Source organism: Miniopterus schreibersii (genome assembly GCF_964146895.1).
Source record: "Miniopterus schreibersii genome assembly, chromosome: 10".
NCBI classification, from domain to species: Eukaryota; Metazoa; Chordata; class Mammalia; order Chiroptera; family Miniopteridae; genus Miniopterus; species Miniopterus schreibersii.
In genome coordinates, this window is record NC_138110.1 from 20,532,321 (window position 1) to 20,552,479 (window position 20,159).

General features: G+C 40.7%; 1 protein-coding gene and 1 long non-coding RNA gene across 5 annotated transcripts in view; one reads left to right on the forward strand and one right to left on the reverse strand.

Annotated features, from left to right (window-relative positions):
• MYO5B (myosin VB) overlaps positions 1-15,279 on the forward strand; it is a 286,130-nt gene extending 270,851 nt beyond the window's left edge. For 2 of the 3 annotated variants that reach the window (XM_081149483.1, XM_081149482.1), the window contains exons 34-39: positions 1,651-1,740; positions 2,899-3,049; positions 4,597-4,882; positions 5,622-5,796; positions 7,326-7,406; positions 11,518-15,279. In XM_081149483.1, coding sequence (XP_081005609.1) covers positions 1,651-1,740; positions 2,899-3,049; positions 4,597-4,882; positions 5,622-5,796; positions 7,326-7,406; positions 11,518-11,670 — 936 coding nt within the window. In that variant the 3' untranslated portion in view covers positions 11,671-15,279. The remainder of the gene's footprint in view (positions 1-1,650; positions 1,741-2,898; positions 3,050-4,596; positions 4,883-5,621; positions 5,797-7,325; positions 7,407-11,517) is intronic. The other variant, XM_081149484.1, reaches the window with a different exon arrangement.
• Positions 1-20,159, reverse strand: part of LOC308562958 — a 53,404-nt gene that overhangs the window by 23,148 nt on the left and 10,097 nt on the right. The window lies entirely within an intron of this gene.

A 20,159-nucleotide genomic window follows, 5' to 3' on the forward strand; every position in this document is an offset into this window, starting at 1 on the left:
CCCTGCCGAGCCTCCAGGGAACTCCAGTGACCAGGGCTGTTAGGAAGACATCCATCCTCAGCAGAGTGGGCTGGCCCCACCGTGAAGTGACGTTCAGGGAACCAACCTGAACACAGACCCTCTCCCAGACTTTTCCAAGGGGCTGGGTGCCTGCTGCTCAGGGCAGTGGCACAGGGAGGGGTGCTCCCATTCATCAACCCCCAAGGTGACGCAGCCTGAGCCAGGACAGGGCTGCTCACAGGGCACTGACGTGGTTCAGGAATGCCACTAAAGGCACAAGGCTCTTCCCAAATGTACTGGCAGCCACTGCAGGACCAGGCCAGCCTGTAGGGAGGTGAGACCTGGCCATATAGAGGGCCAAGAGGGTGGGAGGTGAGATTTTTATACCTCCCAGAAGGCCCAGGCCCCAGGTGGTACTGCCTTGAGAGCATGTCTTATTCAGTTCTATTTTTTTAAATGTTTTTATTAATGTTTAGAGAGAAAGGAAGGAAGGCGAGAGAGACATCGATCAGCTGCCTCCTGCACGCCCCCTACTGGTGATTGAGCCTGAAACCTGGGCATGGGCCCTGACCAGAAATCAAACCAGCAGCCCCTCCGGTCATGGGCTGAAGCTCAACTGAGCCACACCAGCCAGGGCACGGCTTCTTTAGTTCTTATGTAAGCAGCCATTTATGGATGCAAGCCATCCCCAAAAAGCACTGAGTCCAGACCAACCCTCCACCCCACTGGGCCATGCTGCCTCCACCTTTCTCCTCTGAGCATGCTACAGCTAGCCTTTAACTCTTAGTTTCATGCCAGTTTTGCCTCAGTAACTGCACCCCCTTCCCTGCCATGGGCTCCACAGGCACTTTTATCCACTCCCAGTTCTAAACATGTATCTACATGCAGGCAAATCTCAGATTTGTGTCTCCTGCCTCTACCTTTTTCATGAGCTCCAGCTGGGGGCCTGGGCGAGTCTAGGGGAGTCTACTGACTTCAAATGTCACTTCCTAATCACCAGGCTCAATTAGCATGCCCAGCCCTGCCCATCGCCTGTCAACTTCCTTCTTTTATTGTCTTCATAGCTCATACCTCTGATACTTAAATAATGAAATGTTACCTGGCAGAATGAGTTCCATGAAGTCATCAGTTTTAGTGCAGAAACCGGTGCAGCTGTTTGGATTGTTGAACAGCCTTTGTCATTTAGTTATGGTTTGTAGCCATTTTTCAGAGAGTGAACCCATGAGCCATCCAACCTCTAGATAAATGAGATTCCAGAACATCTCACGGGCATGTTCCTTCATCTGTTTTGGTTCACGGACAGTTCAGACCTGCCAGGACCGCCAGCCTAGGGCCACTGAGGTCAAGCTTCGTCTGTCATTTGGCTTTGTTTTCTTCAGCTGTAGAAGCAGCCTGTCCGTGGTGTGTGCACACCACTGGTCACAGGACCAGGAAGAGGGGTCTGTATACCATCCCCAGTAGTGGAGGAATGGTAACACTGCCTTTTGGCAATGGGTCTCATCTCTGTGAATGGCAAGTACCTGCCTGTTGTCAGGTCTGCTTGGGACATGCTGGGTAAGAGTGGGAAACATGGAAACAGAAGTAGCAGGTAAGCATTTAACCAAACGGGAACCGCTACTCATAAGGAGAGATGTCTCTTTGTTTTCATAGAAGCACAATGACGACTTTGAGATGACATCATTCTGGCTATCCAATACCTGCCGCCTGCTTCATTGTTTGAAGCAGTACAGTGGGGATGAGGTGAGTGCTAAGATGACAGGCCCAATCCCCCAAAGGACACTTAGAAACTATTCAAGTGCCCCAAATCCTCCACAGTTAGGTCTTCGTTTCCTTGGGCATAGCAACATGTATTCCACCTCAGATCCAGGACAGCCTGCTTTGTCCCCATATGCGTCTCTCCTAAGGAAAGGAGTAAGGTTGGGGAGCCTCCACTGAGACCCCAGGCTATGGGCATGCCTCACTATACCTGGTAGCTAGAAGCAGGGATAAGGCAGGCCCCAATGATCCTGAAAGTCCCCAGAGAGCTCCCTGCATCAAGTAAGGAGAATTTGAAAGTGAGTTTGCATAATGCACCCCTTGTCTGAGAGTACCTGGGACTCTCTAGGCAAACCCTTGTAACTCTAAATTTCTGAGGCAGCCCTAGAAGGGCCCCATTTCAGTGACTGCTGGGAGAAAGCCCAGTAGTCTGGTGTGTCAGACTGTTTCCTAAGCCAACTGATGAGTTTGTCCATTTTAAAGCACACAAAGATGGCCACAAGAAAAGAGGTACAACATAAACAACACATCTGTACAGACTGACCTTGAGGCCCAGCTTCTAGCCAAACCTGATTCCTTGGCCTGAGACCCATCCGACCTCATTAGGTCATGTTCTCCTCTGGGCCCAGCTTTATCTGGAAGTCACCATGCCCAGCAGTGGTCCCTGAAGGAACTTTTCCCATGCTCTGTATTCAGCCCAATGGCCTAGTAACATATGGCATGTTTTCACTCGTTTCACCAGTAAGAGCCCAACTTGTGCCAGACACTGCCCACTCCCAGGTCCCTACAGGCCTCCTCGACTTTCCTGTCTCCCTTTCACACATCTCTTTCTCCACTCTCCCCAAGGGCAAGATGTATGTAAACCAGATGTATGTAAACATAGTACAGCAATTTTTAAAGTTTACCTGTATTCCATTTTTTGTGCCAGAATGAGTTTGACAGATTCTCCTGCCTGGCATAATAAAATTATATCCTGTCCTCATCAGTCTTAACCTTTTTGTAATGTGACACAGAGTCTTACAGAATAGCATATAAATACAGAGAGCAAGTAGGATATGGTGAAAGTGACTGGAGGCAGGCCAGGAATTTCTGCTAAGCTGGGCAGACTACAGAATGTCAGTAAAGCCAGCCTCTCCTCTGCAGGGCTTCATGACTCAGAACACCGCCAAGCAGAATGAGCACTGTCTTAAGAACTTTGACCTCACTGAATACCGTCAGGTGCTGAGTGACCTTTCCATTCAGATCTACCAGCAGCTCATTAAAATCGCCGAGGGAGTGTTGCAGCCCATGATAGGTAAGCTGGCAATGGGAGATCTCCAGCCCTCATCACGGGTCTGAAGTGAGGGGATGATGTGGTGAGTCTTCCCTTTAGGGAACTGGGTATACTGGGCACAGCTCCAGAAAGCCAGGACCTCCCCAGTGAAGGCAGCTGCAAGGTGTGTGCTGCGTGCTTAAGAAGAGCTACGAAATTTTCAACAGCGTCCCATTCAAATACATAGTACTCAGGTGGAGAATATAGATCATTTTCCTTTATCTCTTCTGTAGTATATTGTATTATTTTTCCCAAAACTAATTTCCATAGGTAATACAAACTCAGAAAGGTATAAATTCATATACAGTGAAAAATATATAATCCTCTTGCCCATATTATAGATGCTTAATTCATGAAAAAAGGAAAGCATTATGTTCATGTGAAAGAAAACAGTAGGAAGCACTCTCTGTCCAGAGCGGTACACTTGGGCATTTAACATGAAACCAGAATTGAAAAGGAAGCAGTTGTTTTTGTTTTTCTAAACAGCATTTGGGAACAAATGTTTCCAATGCTGATTCTTTTTTAGTATGTTTTTATTTATTTTAGAGAATGGGGAGGGAGGGGGAGCAAGAGAGAGAGACATCGATTTGCTGCCTCTTGCACACCCCCTTCTGGGGATCGAGCCCACAAGCCAGGCATGTGCCCTGACGGGGAATCAAATGTGACCTCTTAGTTCATGAGTTGACACTGAACAGCAGAGCCACACTGGCCGGGCAGCAGTTCTTTTTTAAGGTAAAAGAAGAATGACACTCGCTGTTCCATACAGGCTGGGGTGGAAATGATTCCGTGGACCTACATGTAATGCTTTCCCCAGGTTCTTACAACATAAATAGTTTCGAAGCGAATTCCAAGTAGGACAGAGTCCTTCATCCGGTCCAGAAGTATATCCTTGGGACAAGGTTCATTCTAAATTCTGTCTGAAAACCTTGAAGCACCAGTTTGTTCTCACCAGACACAGGGAGAACTGGGATACCTCATGACTCAGAAAAATGTGACAGCTAATAGTACCAGTTCTGGAGTTGGACAAATCCTGGCCCTGCCACCTCATAGCAATGTGACCTTGGACAAATTATTTAGCCTCTGTATGCCTCAGTTTCCTCATCAGCAAATAAGTTAGAAGATTAAAAAATACTGAACCTGAAGTACCTGACATGTAGTCAAGTGTTGCACAATAAATATAACAGACCTAACATAACCTAATATTTGCACAGTCAGTGGCTCACGTGGAAGAGCTGTTCAAACACCGGTAGGATGATCTCTAGTGGCAGGGCCAGGACAACACCCCCATTTCCCAATTCTCAAACTGGGGACTCAGCACAGAATCGAGTTGCTACGTGCCCATTTTCTTTGTCCATCCCCAATAAATTTAAGTGAAAATTTGGTCAACAGCTACCTTCTTCCATATAGAGATCAACACATTAGGAATTTCTGTGCTGAATGCTGTAAGTTGTGAACATGTCGACACTGTGTACCTCTGATGGCGGGCCTTTGGGGACATGCCAGCTTCTATAACAGTGCTTTCCTTCCAGTCTCAGCCATGTTGGAAAATGAGAGCATTCAGGGTCTATCTGGTGTGAAGCCGACGGGCTACCGGAAGCGCTCCTCCAGCATGGCAGATGGGGACAACTCATACTGCCTGGAAGCCATCATCCGCCAGATGAATTCCTTTCACACAGTCCTGTGCGACCAGGGTCTGGACCCCGAGATCATCCAGCAGGTGTTCAAACAGCTCTTCTACATGATCACTGCGGTGACGCTCAACAACCTGCTCCTGCGGAAGGACGTCTGCTCCTGGAGCACAGGCATGCAGCTCAGGTAGGAGGCGTCGCCTCAGCCACGGGTGGAGTCGCCTCAGCCACGGGTGGAGGGGGTGCACCCCAGCCAGAGTCAGAGCATGAGACATGTGCTTCTGAAAGTGAAATGCAAATCTGACATGATAGTCCTTGTCACACTCAGTGTGCAGCTCAAACCCATCACCTTATATGTGGATGAAATTCATCAAACACTGAGATGGTGACTTGGTAAACAAATTAGTTCAAAGCTTAAAGATATTTACATACTCTGACATAAAAACTTATTACAATGTGGGTAGGTCAGAGAGAAAAATCAATGAGTTAAGTGCCAGGAAGGTGCACATAGAAATATAAACACAGCATGGGGCAAAAGTAGGTTTACAGTTGCTTGTATGGCAAATACAATAATTAATAGATAATAATACAAGAATAAACTGTTTCATATACTCACAACTGTAAAACTTTTCACCCCACCCTGTATGTTCGTGAATCTTAAATATTAGTTGTTTTAATTCAATCTATTTAATTCCTCTTTTCCTCATTAACTTATACAGACCCTTCAGGTACTTTCTTTTGATTTTAGGCACCTAGTCATTCAACAAAAGTTACTTAGTGCCAGGCACTTCTCAAGCTGTGGCCCATGTGGGATAAGTGAGAATAAGAACAGTAGTGGCAGCGAGGCTGCAAATTAAACACAACAGGTGTGCTCATCCCAGTGAATTAGGAGGACCGGCCTAACACAGCTCACGTTTACTTCTAAGGTACAATATAAGTCAACTTGAGGAGTGGCTTCGAGGAAGAAACCTTCACCAGAGTGGAGCAGTTCAAACCATGGAACCTCTGATCCAGGCAGCCCAACTCCTGCAGTTAAAGAAGAAAACCACTGAGGACGCCGAGGCCATCTGCTCCCTGTGCACCTCCCTCAGCACCCAGCAGGTACAGTCACCACATACCCCATGAGCAAGGCACTCAGAGCAAGTCCAGCTTCAGTCCAAGTCTGTTCTTGCCAGTGGGTTTTGTTATTTTTAGTATTGCACTTCCAGCCTTTTCCCTAAGGATACAATTCTGAAGTTGCAGCTGATGGAATGTTCCAAAATGAGTCAAACACTACTTTGGTCTATGAAATGAGATGCCACTGTTTTCCACTAACTTTCTGCTGTTTCTTGCTCACTTAGATAAGGTACTAAACCCACAAAACATCAACCTTAAGTACAAGCATTTTTTAAACAATGAATCTGGGATGTTTCTCACCTAGAAATTTAAATTTTTTTCAGAAGTTGACAGCATCAGGCATTTGGCATTATATATTTTTAAAAGCCGAGGGAGAGAGAGATAGAAACATCAGTGATGAGAGAGTCATTGATCGTCTGCCTTCTGCACCCACCCCCCCACTGGGGATCAAGCCCACAACCAGGGCTTGTGCCCTAAGCAAGAATTGAACCACTATCTCCTGGATATCTAGGTCAATGCTCAACCGCTGAGCCATGCCTGGCCAAGCATTAAACAGCTTTCTTTACAATTATAATTTCATTAAGGTCATGTCTTCACTTAGAATCCATTTATATAGTTTTAAATAAAATCATTAAGAACCCAGAGTTGTTTAAGTGTTCCTCCCCCCGCCCCCCCCCCCGCCCCCACCAAATTGTATTTATACTAGGACTTGGTTGCAGAGAGATTACTAGTATATGAAAAATAAGTCCTGTCCACACACAGAATTACCTTGCCCTCCATCATGGGAGTGCCTATCTAGAAATGGGCCACCACAAGGTGGTCAAAATGAGACCAAGGAAATTAGACTTTCTAAATTAATTCATGTACCTTCTCCCTGTGCAGCTCCTAGAGAACAATAAAGTCCAAACTCAGTATTGCAGAGTCAATCGTTTCTTTACCTCTTCCACTAACTACTAAAAGATGAAATACCAAGCTCTTCAGAAAAGTGCTTCCCTTCTATAAATGTACTCAAATTTTTCAAACTTTTTCTCCCTTTTAAAATTATTTAAAATGGAACTGGCATTGATCTGCAATTGGGCAGGCTACTTCCACCAAACAATTGACAGGCAGACAATTATCCTCCATTCAAATAACAAAAAAAATCTATTCCTTTATAAGTGATTTTGGGGGGTGGTAGGAGGTGGGGAGGTGTGGTTAAACAGGTACTCTTTTGAAGAAACCTTTAAATTACTAGATTTCAGGTTTCCTAAAATCCTTATTTTATAAGCCATGGAGCACAGGGGGAGGGATGGGGTGGGGTGGGAGACAGGAATGTGGTGAGAAGGCTCATCTACCAGGCAAGGCTTATGAACTCGTTTACTAAACACAGACTCCTACATTTCAGTCTAGCTCTGTGTTGTGGGTGCTGTCTAAATAGAATTTTAAAGACTGTGACATTGACACAAGAGTCCAATCCTCAAGTGTTCTTATGCTCATTTAGCTCTGTGCTAAACTTTTTTTTTTTATTCTAACAGATTGTCAAGATTTTAAACCTTTATACTCCCTTGAATGAGTTTGAAGAACGTGTAACAGTGAGCTTTATACGAACAATCCAGGTGAGCTTTAAAATCAACTTTATAAATTCGTAGTCGAAAGTATTATTTCATTTGCCACTAGCATGTTACAGAACTATAGCACCAAAGGAAATTAACAAAGCAAGCAGCATGTCAGCCCCAGGCTGAGTGCCGACCCTTTAGTGTGACTGTAGCTGACAGCATCTGAAGGGTGAATCACATCGAGATTACTACAGTGAACATTTCTCCGCCATATGTGGGAAACTCCTCCTCAGCCAGTGGATTGACAGCAGTTCACAACAAGGACAAAGAGAAATGGGGGAAAGAATGAAGGTCAAGGGAGGAACGCCAATTCAGACCAAAGGTGGTTCTCTTAAGTGCAGTGGGGAACAGGCAATGGGTTATTAGAGATCCAGGTCACAGAGGGAGGCGGGCAGAGGCTCACCAACGTGGCTGTCTCAGCAGGCAGGGGGCACTGATGGAAAGTCCAGTTACTAGGACACGTGTACAGTCAGCTGCTGAAAGGCGAGGAGGAGTTGGATGACAGAAAAGCCGCCACTGAAATATTTGATTTTTTTTTTTATCTGACCCAGTACTGATTTTTATACTTTACACAAACCAAAGTGCAAGTTTAGAAAGTATTAACTGTTTTTAATGTAGCTGCTTCTAAATCGACAGAGACACTGTTTACTGGAACAGAATCCAGACCAAAGGTGAAAGAATATATGCCAAGTCAGACTTGAGGTTTCAATTCAGGACAGGGGAGAGAGGAAATTGGAGGTTGGTCGGGCATTCTCTGAATATATACACAATCAGATTCTAAGTCTTCCTCGGCAGTCAATTTCAGTATTTGGCAAGTCTTTAAAAGAAAATTTTGTGCCCTGACCGGGTGGCTCAGTTAGTTTAGAGCATCGTCCCATACACCAAAAGGTTGTGGGTTCAATTCCCTGTCCCAGTGAGTGCAGGAGGCAACTGATTGACGTTTCTCTCTCTCTCATCAATAAAAACATATCCTCAGGGAAGGATTAAAAAAACTTTTGTTTTTCCAGCTCTAGTTTTATGTTTTATTGCTCCCTAGACAGTGCTCAGAGGAAATGGTGGAACCACCCATGCCATCCTTCTATATTTGTACATACCTTGTATTTATCCTATAAAAGTTGTCATTAAAGCAAACCATTTGCTTGGGCAGTATAGGCAGGATATACTGACCTTTAAAAATGTTAATTTGAGGGGTTGTTAAACTCAAAGGATTCACAAGAGGGTTCCTGTGAAATGACTATAGGTACTTGGTGAATTTTAAATAATTAAATGTATATACACCTTTTGCTGCTGAATTGTAATAACGTACATACGTTTGTTAACTTTTGTCCCATTTTTATACCGTCCTCTAAATCCTTTACAATTTCTTCAAGCCCTTCAATAGTAGAGCCTTCAGATAAATCTGATTGATGTAGAGAAATAAAAGGACTGTCATATGAAAAAAATTTAAGAGCTTCCTGCCGTTTCACATTTTATGTGCATTCTCATATGCTGTGTGAGAGGTTTGTAATAACAAATGCAATAAAGCTCACAGCGAGCCGAGTGTGAGCTAGCAGTGAGCCTAGGGAGACCATTCTGGCAGAGTCGTGTCAGGGCCATCATTTGGTATCTTAAATTACTAAAGCTGGTTGCTTATGTATCCCTAAGTGTCTTTGCCTCTTTTAAACTTCTTTTCCTATTATTTCAAACTATGTGTTTCAAACTGTTAAAATTACTTTAAAATTTTGGCCCATCTTTCAAGATGCTAATAAACATACTGGTGTTTTTCAATTGAGAATTAGCAATTTAATTTTTGGACCCCAGATGACCATGGATAACTGAAACCACTGAAAGCAAAACTGTGGATAACGGGGTACAACTGTAATTCTGTTTAAATGTTTGAGGAATCACCGTAGCAGTTGTCACCACTTTACATTCCCACAGCAATGCATGGGGGATATACATACAAGAGAATCTTGTTCTTGTGTTACGTCAGACCTGCCTTACATTCTGGGAGTAACTCTAGCTTGGTCATTTGTATATGTTTAGGTCTAATTGGTTTATAGTGTTGTTCATGCCTCTGTTTGCTATTGACCTTCCATCTTGCTGTTCTATCCATTATTGAAAATGGGGTATTGAAGTGTCCAACTATTATTAAAGAACTATTTCTCCCATCAATTTTGCTTCATATATTTTGAATTCTGTTGCTAGGTGCATATATATTTATATCGTTATATGTTCTTGATGGATTGAACCTTTACTCAACATATAATGTCCTCCATCTTTTGTAACTTTTTTTTTTTTTTTTACTTAAAATGTACTTTGTATGAGAGTAATACATCCCTTTTTTGGTTACTTTGAGTATCTTTTTCATCCTTTTTGTGTCTCTAAAGTGAGTCTCTTGTGGGTAGCATATAGATGGATCAGGTTTTTTGCTTTTTGTTTTGTTTTATTTTTTAAATATATCTTTATTGATTTCAGAGAGGAAGGGAGAGGGAGAGAGAGAGAGAAACATCAATGATGAGTCATTGATCGGCTGCTTCCTGTGCACCCCTGACTGGGGATCGAGCCCGCAACCCAGGCATGTGCCCTGACCTGGAATCGAACTGCGATCTCCTGGATCATAGGTCAGCGCTCAACTGCTGAGCCATGCCTGGCTGGGTGGATCACGTTTTTTAATCCAATCTGTTTTAATTGACTTTAAATTTACATTTAAAGGAGGATTTACTTTAGCTACTTGTTTTCTATGTCTTGTGTTCAATTCTTCCATTACTGCCTTGCGTTATTTTTTGCAGAATACCATTTTGATTCCCTATTTTACTGTTCTATATATCTTTTAGTTATTGTCTTAGTGGTTACCTTGGTGATCACAATTAACATCTTAAACTTTTAACAACATAGTTTAAATAATACCAACTTCGTTTCAATAGACTAAGAATACTCTGCTATACATCTCCATCCCTCTGCCTGTGTATTTTCACAGGTCACAGCTGTTGTACGGGTGTGGCCATTAATGGAGATTCAAAGTTATTGTTTTCTACATTTGTATAAATTGTATAGGAGAAAAAGAGGAGTTACAAACCAAAAGTATGATGCTAGCTTTTAGTTTTTCCTATGCAGCTACCTTTAATGGCTTTGGATTCCTCTCTACCATCCTTTCATTTCAGCCTGAAGGACGTTCTTTAGTATCTCTGGTAGGGCAGGCCTACTGGTAACCAACTCCCTCTGTTTTTCTTTAACTGGAAATAATATCTCCTTCATCCTTGAAGGATAGTTTTGCCAGGTTTTTCTTTCAGGACTTTAAATGTCATCCCACTGCCTTCTGGTTTCCATGGTTTCTGATGAAAATCAGCTCTTAATCTTATTGAGCTCTGAAACGTGACGGGACACATACAACAAACCAGGAGAATGCTTGATGAAGGGAGAGGCTCTATCTTTTGTAAGAGAGCAGAGTGTGTGAACCAGCTACCCATTCTTCAGCCCACTGAAGCTGTGAGGAAAGCGACCCACACTCCTGGAGCAGTGGGCTGGTGCCAGGGCTGGCAGTTGGGCCTTGTCCTCTGACAATTTGGGTTGTGCACTTTGGTTGGTCTGGCAGTTCCAGAGCTCCGAGATAGTTGATACCAGTTGCTTTTTCCAACTCAATGGTTGCCTCAGTGGACGGACTGACCTCTAGTGGTGCCTATTTTGTCATTTTATGTGATATCAACTCTCTACATTCCATTTTACAGATGAGGAAACTGAGGAATAGAAAAGTTCAGGAACTTGCCCGGAGTGATGCTAGGATTTAGAGCTCAGGCTCTATGCCTTCAGTGCCATAGCCTTAACCACTTCAACACACTGCCTCACCACATTATTTGCACCTGAAATGTATTTTTCTATTCTCCCTTAGACAGAAAAATTTTAAAAGAACACTAAAATTAGGAGCGAGTTAGTCATCTGATCTCCAAGAAGCCTAACTCAGGGCTTTTCTCCCTGCTAAATACCTCAGGGACAGGGAAGACCACATTCTCCTGAAATCCTGAATTAACATAACTCTTTCCATGATATGTGCCAATTTACTTTTCTAGATTTACCTAAACTGGCTATCTGTAGGTGTAGTAAGTATTTTACATGGTCTTGTCCTTCCCCACAGGCACAACTACAAGAGCGAAATGACCCTCAGCAACTGCTGTTAGACTACAAGCACATGTTTCCTGTTTTGTTCCCATTTAATCCATCTGCTCTGACTATGGACTCAATCCACATCCCAGCGTGTCTCAATCTGGAGTTTCTCAATGAAGTCTGAAAATGCACATTTCCAACTTTGGCTCGATTGCCAGTGAGAACAAGAAAGTAGTATACAGTAAAGTGTTCTAAGGATCTGTTCAATCTGTAAAAGTGGATCAAATCAGAGAGAGGATGTGAAGAGTGCTGAACTATACAGAATAAGAACATATCTGTCATTATTTTTTGTACCTACTGCTCAGAATAAAAACACTTGAAATATGGAAGGTTTTTTTAAAGTATGATTTTAGTATAAACAAGTACATATTATAATCTACATCACCAAGTAGTCCTCATGGCCATATAAAAGGTGCCAAGCTAGAAAATGGAAACTGACTAGTTTTGATCGTTGCATATAACTGGAGAATGTCCAAAATAAAATATTAAAAATATGTGTAAGTCACATAAATTGCCTTCAGAGACCCTTAAATAATGGTACTAAAAACCATAACACTATCATACAGTGTGACATTTTCCCAGGTCGACAAACTATAGGTATGAATGAGTTTGTGAGGAAGTGTTTTGAGAGAAGAATACAAGCCTGGGCCTTCTGAGAAGTTCCCCAAAGATATTTTTTAATGCCTGGTGATGCAGAGACAATGGTGTAATTGACCTCCAGACCAATTTTGAGTTTTGGTTTCTGAAGCAAAATTAATGACACAGTTCTTATGTGCTCACTTTTGTGCAGCCTTGAGTTGATGGAAGTTATGCTAAAAAGGTGGCTGTCCCAAACTAAAAATGTGAGCAAGACATTTCCAATGCTAGTCCATGCACTTACTGAGTCAACAAAAAATCTATATAAGCTAAAAGTTAGAGAAGAGTAACGACTTGTTTTATTCACAGATTAAGAACTAAGTAAATCAGTACAAAAGCCTTTAATCCCTTAATGCCATTAAACCTCCAGTAAGAATATCACATAATGCACTGGTTATTCCAGAAACAAACCCTTCTAAAAGACAGTTTCAGGGATTAAGTTACTATCCAGAAGATTTTGTGGTGTGGTGTGTGTGTGTGCGCTTTTAAAAGAAAGAAAAACTTATGTCCTTTCTTCATGTTATTTTCAACATTTTTCAAATTTATCACATAAAAATCGTAAATATCTCTGCTTTGAAATAAAGATTAAAAGTATTTGGTGATAATATTACAACAGATTTTTTCTGTTTGCTGCTTTCACAAATTTTTCTTCATATCTTCAAAAGCAGGCATTCAGTTAGAAAACCCTACATATTCTTTACACCCTTGCTTTACTATTTTTTCCATACTTCTGGTAGATAACAGTATCCTGTTTCCATGACAAGAACCGATGGTGTTTGCAAATCTTAGAGCCTCTATATCAAGATTTCTCCATGAAATACACACAGAACACCCTGCCACACATCCCCCCCACCCACACACCTTCTCTTATGTAGCTGCTCAACTTGAAAGGCTCTTGGAAACACACACCAAGCCCTAAACAATCTGTGTACTATGCCCTTACGGCTCAGCTTCCTGGATCATTCTCCTTGCCCACCAGGCAGAACAAGACAGCACCTGGGAGAAGACTGCTGACCACCGTGTCCAAATCTGTCATTGGCATTATCCCTCCACCTCCACCTGAAACATCCTGGCTGCTCTTGGGTGTCTATACAGAGCTGTGCCTTCTTTCCCAGTTACAGTGACATAATCTGACATCCATGACACACACCCTTCAACCCATACACTGCACATGTTTGGAAGGCCAGTCAAAACAATTGGGTCCTTGGCTCCCTCTTTTTAAAATTGTTTATTAAGTATAATTACTTTTTATTGCACTGCTGTAGTTTAAAACAGTCTCTCATATACTGTCCTTAATCTTCAAGATAACCAAAAATGCCTTGTCAGTGTTAAGGAGTTGGAAAGCAGTGACTCCATATGTGTGACAGTTTACTGTCCTTGCATCCTGTCTGATACCCTCCTTCTCTCCATCTCTTTGGGTCACTACCTCTCTGCTGTCACTGGTTAATCACCAGGTCCCAAGGACTCACTGAATAAAAGCTTGGCAATTACAAGTGGGAAACTTATAGTCCTAAGAAATTGCAAATTTAGTTCTTTTCTTCCAAAATATAAAGGTATTTCACTGGAACTATACTTAATTTATATATACTTAAAAACAAATAGTCTTTTATAGACCACTAACAAGAAACATAGTAATTGGTTACTTAAGGTTTAGATCTGTCCTACTTAACATAACACTTAGAGACTGAAAGAAGCATCTTTAGGGAAACTTTAATAATCTTTTGTTAGCATTTATATTTTGCATTTTTTAAAGTCAGTTCAACTCAAACTTTTTCCAACTTCATGAAATCAATTTTTAATTTAAATAACTTAGTTCAACATAAAGGTTTGAACTCTGCTCTAGAGATCTATCTATTTTTTAATATTTATAATTCCGTTGACACTTTCACTATGTGCCTTTAGCAGTTACTAAGATAACCGACTTAACACTTAGTTCTCTGAAATCAGTGTTGCTGTGGGAAGAATTTTAATGCTCGACATAAATAACATCATGGTGGAGTTTTGTCTTTGAAACAGAAGCATTTTAAAGATTACTTAAGAATCAAGGACATATAAACAATTTGTGTTTTAAGTATTATGTGGGACCTACCTGTTTACTATTGCAATGTGTGTTATGTACGTAATAATTGAAGCTGACAGGCATATTCCTGGCATGCATTCTCCCTGGGCCATCAGACCCGGGTTACATTTATGGGCTTGGCAAGCAGATTAGACCCAAAGGAAAAGACTTTTCCCCCTTTTCATTGAGCATGTCAATAGGAGTTTCTTCTCGATTTTCCTATACTAAATTTTAAGGCTTTTGTAAACAAAAGACAAAACTAGGAACTTGGAAAACAGAAAAATAACAGTGCTACCATCAATTCATCAAATATTTACTTAGAGCATTCAATAATGCATTTAGATTATAGTAACAAATAAATTAGAATCAATTTCTTTGGCATACAGTAAATCTATTGTTTTCATACAGTTGACCTAATTCTAAGGCAGCAAGGGTGTCCTAAATCCAAGCCCTTTTTTAATGCCTGTATGATTGAACAGTTATTAAAATGTGACAGCATGGGAGGGACCCTGTGTTTTTCCTCATAGAATATTTCTCTGCAGTTTCTCAAGTTAATTTGCTGCATGAGCCAAATAGCCATATTTACTTTTTCTACACACGTGTGCCATAATTAGAGTTAGGGGGTAATTAGAAAAACAGAGGTTGATGCCAATGACAACAAGACATAAGACAATTTTCTCTCATTATAAGGTCATTAGATACTAAAGACTGTTTTTCCTAAAAAACAAATTTCTAATTCTGATCAAGGGGATCAATCAGAAATGAATTCAGCTACTTTCTTAAGTGATACTGTATCAGAATAATCCAGATCTGGATACAACACTTTGCTACCAGGTGATGTTTAGATGAAGGACTGCCTGTCTGACAGGGTTCACATATTCAGGGGTGAATCTAACATTGCAGGAGAAATACTAATAAAAAATATTTTTCCATTTTGAACAAATCTGTAAACTACACCTTTGTTTATGGAAAAATGCTTGTACTAGTCACTGTAATATTCAGCTATGGATAAAAAATTTGTGGAAATAAATACTTTTGAATAAAGTGCTGTGATAGATGTAAATGAAATTTAAAACTGTAGCTACACATTGGCTGAAAAGGGTTTTTTTAATGCTTTCTTGAGAAACATCATTCTGGGGCCTATATTCACACATGCATCATGACCGTTTAAACCAGAGGCTGGTGAATGACAGCCTGCAAAAGTTGGGGTGGGGGACATTTTCCCTATAAAATGACAAGACTTACTGAGACATTAATTTCTAAAGAATTCAAACAAGGCAGTATGGTGTAGGAAAATTCAAGTCATATGTAAAACTTTGCTCATGGTAAAGATGGCATTAAAAATCAGTGGGAAAATATAAGATCTGTATAGAAGAATTTATAAAATATAAATGAAAACCACTGACAAACAATACTGGAGACATATTTCAGGGATAAAATGTCAACTGTCCCAAAGTCGATCTATAGATTAAAACTCAAAATCTTACCAGTTTTTTGGTGAAAGCTGGCAAGATAATTCTAAAATTTACATCAAAGAGCAATGGCCCAAGGATAAGGAAGACCCTCCTGAAGAAGAGGGAAAACTTTCCCTAACAGGTATCTAAAACTTTAGTAATTAAGATGGATGGAATTAGCACAGAGAAAGAAAAAATAACCAATGGAACAAAAGAGAGCGCCTAGAATCTGAACGCCTATATGGAAACAGGTAAGCTGTTTATTCTCAAATCACCTGGAAATCTTATTTAAAATGTACATAACCAGCCCTGCCCAAATGTATACAATAAGACATTTCTAGAGACAGTGCCCTTAAACACCTACCATTAGGAACCACTAGTGAAATATTTCATGATACAGAAAAAAATGTTCATGACATATTGGTCAGCGAAAAGTTACCTCTAATCTAACTACCAACCTAAAGATGGACTCACCTCTTTTCACGGTGGCTGGTGGAAGATAGCTCTCTTCAGGAAAGCCTTTGCCTCATATCTAGAGAGGTCTAGGCTTCTTCAAGACCTCACCAGGAGCTTCCAGTCAAGATGGTGGTGTAGGTAAACACAGTACTCATACCCTCTCACAACCACATCAAAATTACAACTAATCTAGAGAGCAACCATCATTCAGAACCACCTGAAATCTAGCTAGACAGAAGTCCTACAACTAAGAATATAAAGAAGAAGCCACCTTGACACTGGTAGGAGGGGCAAAGACAATGAACAGGCTGGTCCCACACCCAAGTGTGGTGGTTAAACACCGGAAGGGGTATCTCAGCCTCAGAAGTCTGCCCTGAGGAGCGAGGGGTCCCAGCCCCACACCAGGCCCCCCTGCTCAGGGTTCCAGTGCCAGGAAGAGAAGCCCCCATAACTTCTGGCTGTGCAAACCAGCGGTGATTGAGGCCGGGGTGGACAAACTGCTGGAGTCCCAGGTGTTCCCCTTAAAGGGCCTGGGCATGGACTCACTAGGACTCACTCCCTCTGAGCTTGGTAAGGACATAGACACCACAAATAACTTTCAGACAGAAAGGAGACAAACACAAATATATATCCTTCATCTAAGTTTGTGATAATGTCTTAAGGCTATTGGAAATACACCAAGACTTAAGATAAATTTAAAATGAGGAAGTTCAGCAAATCAGTGTATTACTTTCTGTTTACATTTCATTTCTGATGTGCTTGTTTGGCAACTTGAACTTTCTAAAGAGTAGGAATTTGTTGTAAAGACAAAACCATACCTAACCTAATAATTGCCTTTTAATTAACAAAACTTGAAGTTACCACCGAAGTGGTCAGATTAACAGTGAGCACATACATAACTTTCCAAAGTTCTCAAGATCAGCAAATTCTTCTGTCTCATTCATTCAAATTCATATACTCATTTTAAAAAATTGTCCTAGCACTCCTACCTACTTTACCACCATTCCTGTTTCAATTCCTGAAACTTTTAAAGCCACTGCTGCTTAACCTACCATCAATTTTGAGTGTTATGGGAAGTTTAAGCATAGGAAAATTATCCAAAAAATGTGGGGGAAAAGGCTAAACCTACATATTTATGAAATCTTAATACTAGAATTTACAGATTTACAATAGTGTCACTGATTTCCAGTCTTATGCTAATGCTACTACTCTCTCTCCCCCAAAAAAATAAGTGCAAAAAGAAATGATAACAAGGCATTTCTACATATACTCAAAGCTAAATGCCTAGGAATAGAACAACTTTAGATATCATGAGAGGGTCTACATCTAGTCCAAAAAAATTATAAAGTAAGTAATTTTGATATATATTTAGTGTTGTATAAGATATACCTGGTTATATATGGTTAAATATGAAAAGGACTATATATTTTAGAAAATAATTTATTTCAGGTAATTTTGTTGCCTACTTGAAAGACACTTTTTCTACCAATTTTTATCCTGAAAAGCTAAAACTCTACAGAAAAGTTGTAAAAATAGAACAAGGCACAACCACATGCTCTTCTTTTAGGTTCCCTAATTGGTCTTATTTTGCCATACTTGCTTCCTCTCTTTCTCTGCCAGTTTATTTGTATGCATTTCTTTTCTGAGACATTTGAGAATTAGTTGCAGACATCAGACTTTTCAGCTCTAAACATTTCAGTGTCTGCCTCCTAAGAACAAGTGACAATCTCCCTTATAACTACAATATAATTAACATAATCAGGAAAAGTAATGTCAATACTACTATCTCATAGAATTTATATTAAAGTTGCCCCAATTATCCCAATTCTGTTCTTTAGAGTTATTTTTTAAATACAGGTTCCAATTAAAGATCCTACACTACAAATAACTGTCATGTCTCTAGTCTCCTTTAATCTGTACCACTCCCAGCCTATATTGTTTTTCAGAACATTGACATTTCTGGAAAAGTTCAGGTCAGCTGCTTTGCAGAATGTCCCTCAGTTTGCATTTGTCAATTGTTTTGTAATGATTAGATTTAAGACAGACATTTTTTGGAGAAATACTACATAGGTAAGGTTGTGTCCTTCTCAGTGCATCAAGGGGGCGCATGATGTCATTTGTCCCATAATTGGTGATGTTGGCGCTGGATCATTTGGTTTAGGTAATACCCATAAGATTTCTATTGTAAAGATACTTTTCCCTCTTCATGATACTTTCTTTGAGACTATGTAAATATCCTTACATGTCTTCGTATATGTAAGTCTTTTACCCAATGGTTTCAAGACTCATCCACTTTAGTGACATTTCTAATTACAGAAAACTTAGTAAATTTGGAAGGACTTGCTGCTAGTGATTTGCAGGGTACTGAGTGGGAAATGGTGACACTTAATGATGGTAACTCAAAAAATATGTAGAGGGCAAATTGAATAAAACACGCCTTCGCCCGGCCGGGTGTGGCTTAGCGGTTGAGCGTCAACTTAGGATCCAGGCGATCGGGGTTCGATTTCTGGTCAGGGCACATGCCCGGGTTGTGGGCTTGATCCCCAGTTGGGGGCGTGTAGGAGGCGGGCAATCAATGACTCTCTCATCATTGATGCTTCTATCTCTCTCCTTCTCCTTTCCTTTCTCTGAAATCAATAAAGATTATATTTTTTTAAAAAACACACAAAAAAACACAAAACATGCCTTCTCTTATTATAGGAAGCTACATCCCATATCAACAGTTCTATAGACTGAGAATTTTCTCTGCATTTGGATTATTACAAACTTTAAAAAACCAGAACTTTTGTTGTTGTTAATCCTCGCTTGAGGATATTTTTTCCACTGATTTTCAGAGAGGGAGGGAGGGAGGGAGGGAGGGAGGGAGGGAGGGAGGGAGGGAGGGAGGGAGGGAGGGAGGGAGGGAGGGAGGGAAACATAGATGTGAGAGAGACACAGATTGTGTGCTTCCCACATGCATCCTGACTGGGGCTAAAGATCACACCTGCCACCAGGTACATGCTCTTGACTGGGAATCAAACCCTCAACCCTTTCGTGCAAGGGCCAACATTCTAGCCGCTGAGCCACACCAGCCAGGGCAAAAAAACAAGAACTTTTAAAGATGTTTATTAGAAGTACAAATTGGTAGTCACAAAATAGTCATGGGATGTATAGTACAGCATAGGGAATGCTGTAGATAATACTGTGATAACTATGTACAGTGGTGCTAGGTGGATACTTGAAATACCAGGGAGACCACTTTGTAAAGTATATGACTTTACACCTGAAACTAACAAAAAATAATACTGAATGCAAGCTGTTATTAAATTTTTAAAAAAATAAGAGTTTCTAATAAAAAATAAAGAAAAACAGTAACAATGACAACAACAGCTCACCATAGTAGCACCATCTCTATATATTTACAGAGATTTCTGGTTAACTAAAGTTAACTAAACTTGGACTGCTCATAGCAGTGGGAACAGACCACATTGTCTTGGCTGTAACTGTAGTTATCACTAGGAGGCTGTTGTGCTTACTGTTGCCCAGTGGTCAAGATTAGAAAGTGAATCCAACTTGGGGGAAGAAAAAAACAGATGTTTAATCCCTCCATTATTGTATCTCACATTTAGGCATAATTTACTTTACATGAAAATAAAAATTGGAGAACATATGCTTCATTACAAAATACACAGTTGACTAGCTTAAGTTCACTGAGTGTCAGCTTGAGAAAAAAAATGTGTTGATTTTGGCTCACCTAATGACTTCCTTTTTGGCTTCGATTTTATTATAAGTAGCTATAATTCAATGATACAAATATTATTCAGCATCTCCCTGTGGACCAGGCACTATACCCACCTAGCAGCATTTCTAATTTTTCTATTTTACATTCATTTTTAATAAATATTTACACTGAATTCAGTAACAAATCTGAGCAAAAGCACAAACAGTACTATGCATCCAGTGAGAAGACACTGCTAAACCAGAACTCGACAGGTTTTACCAAAAGGCCAGAGCTTCGTATTCTCAATC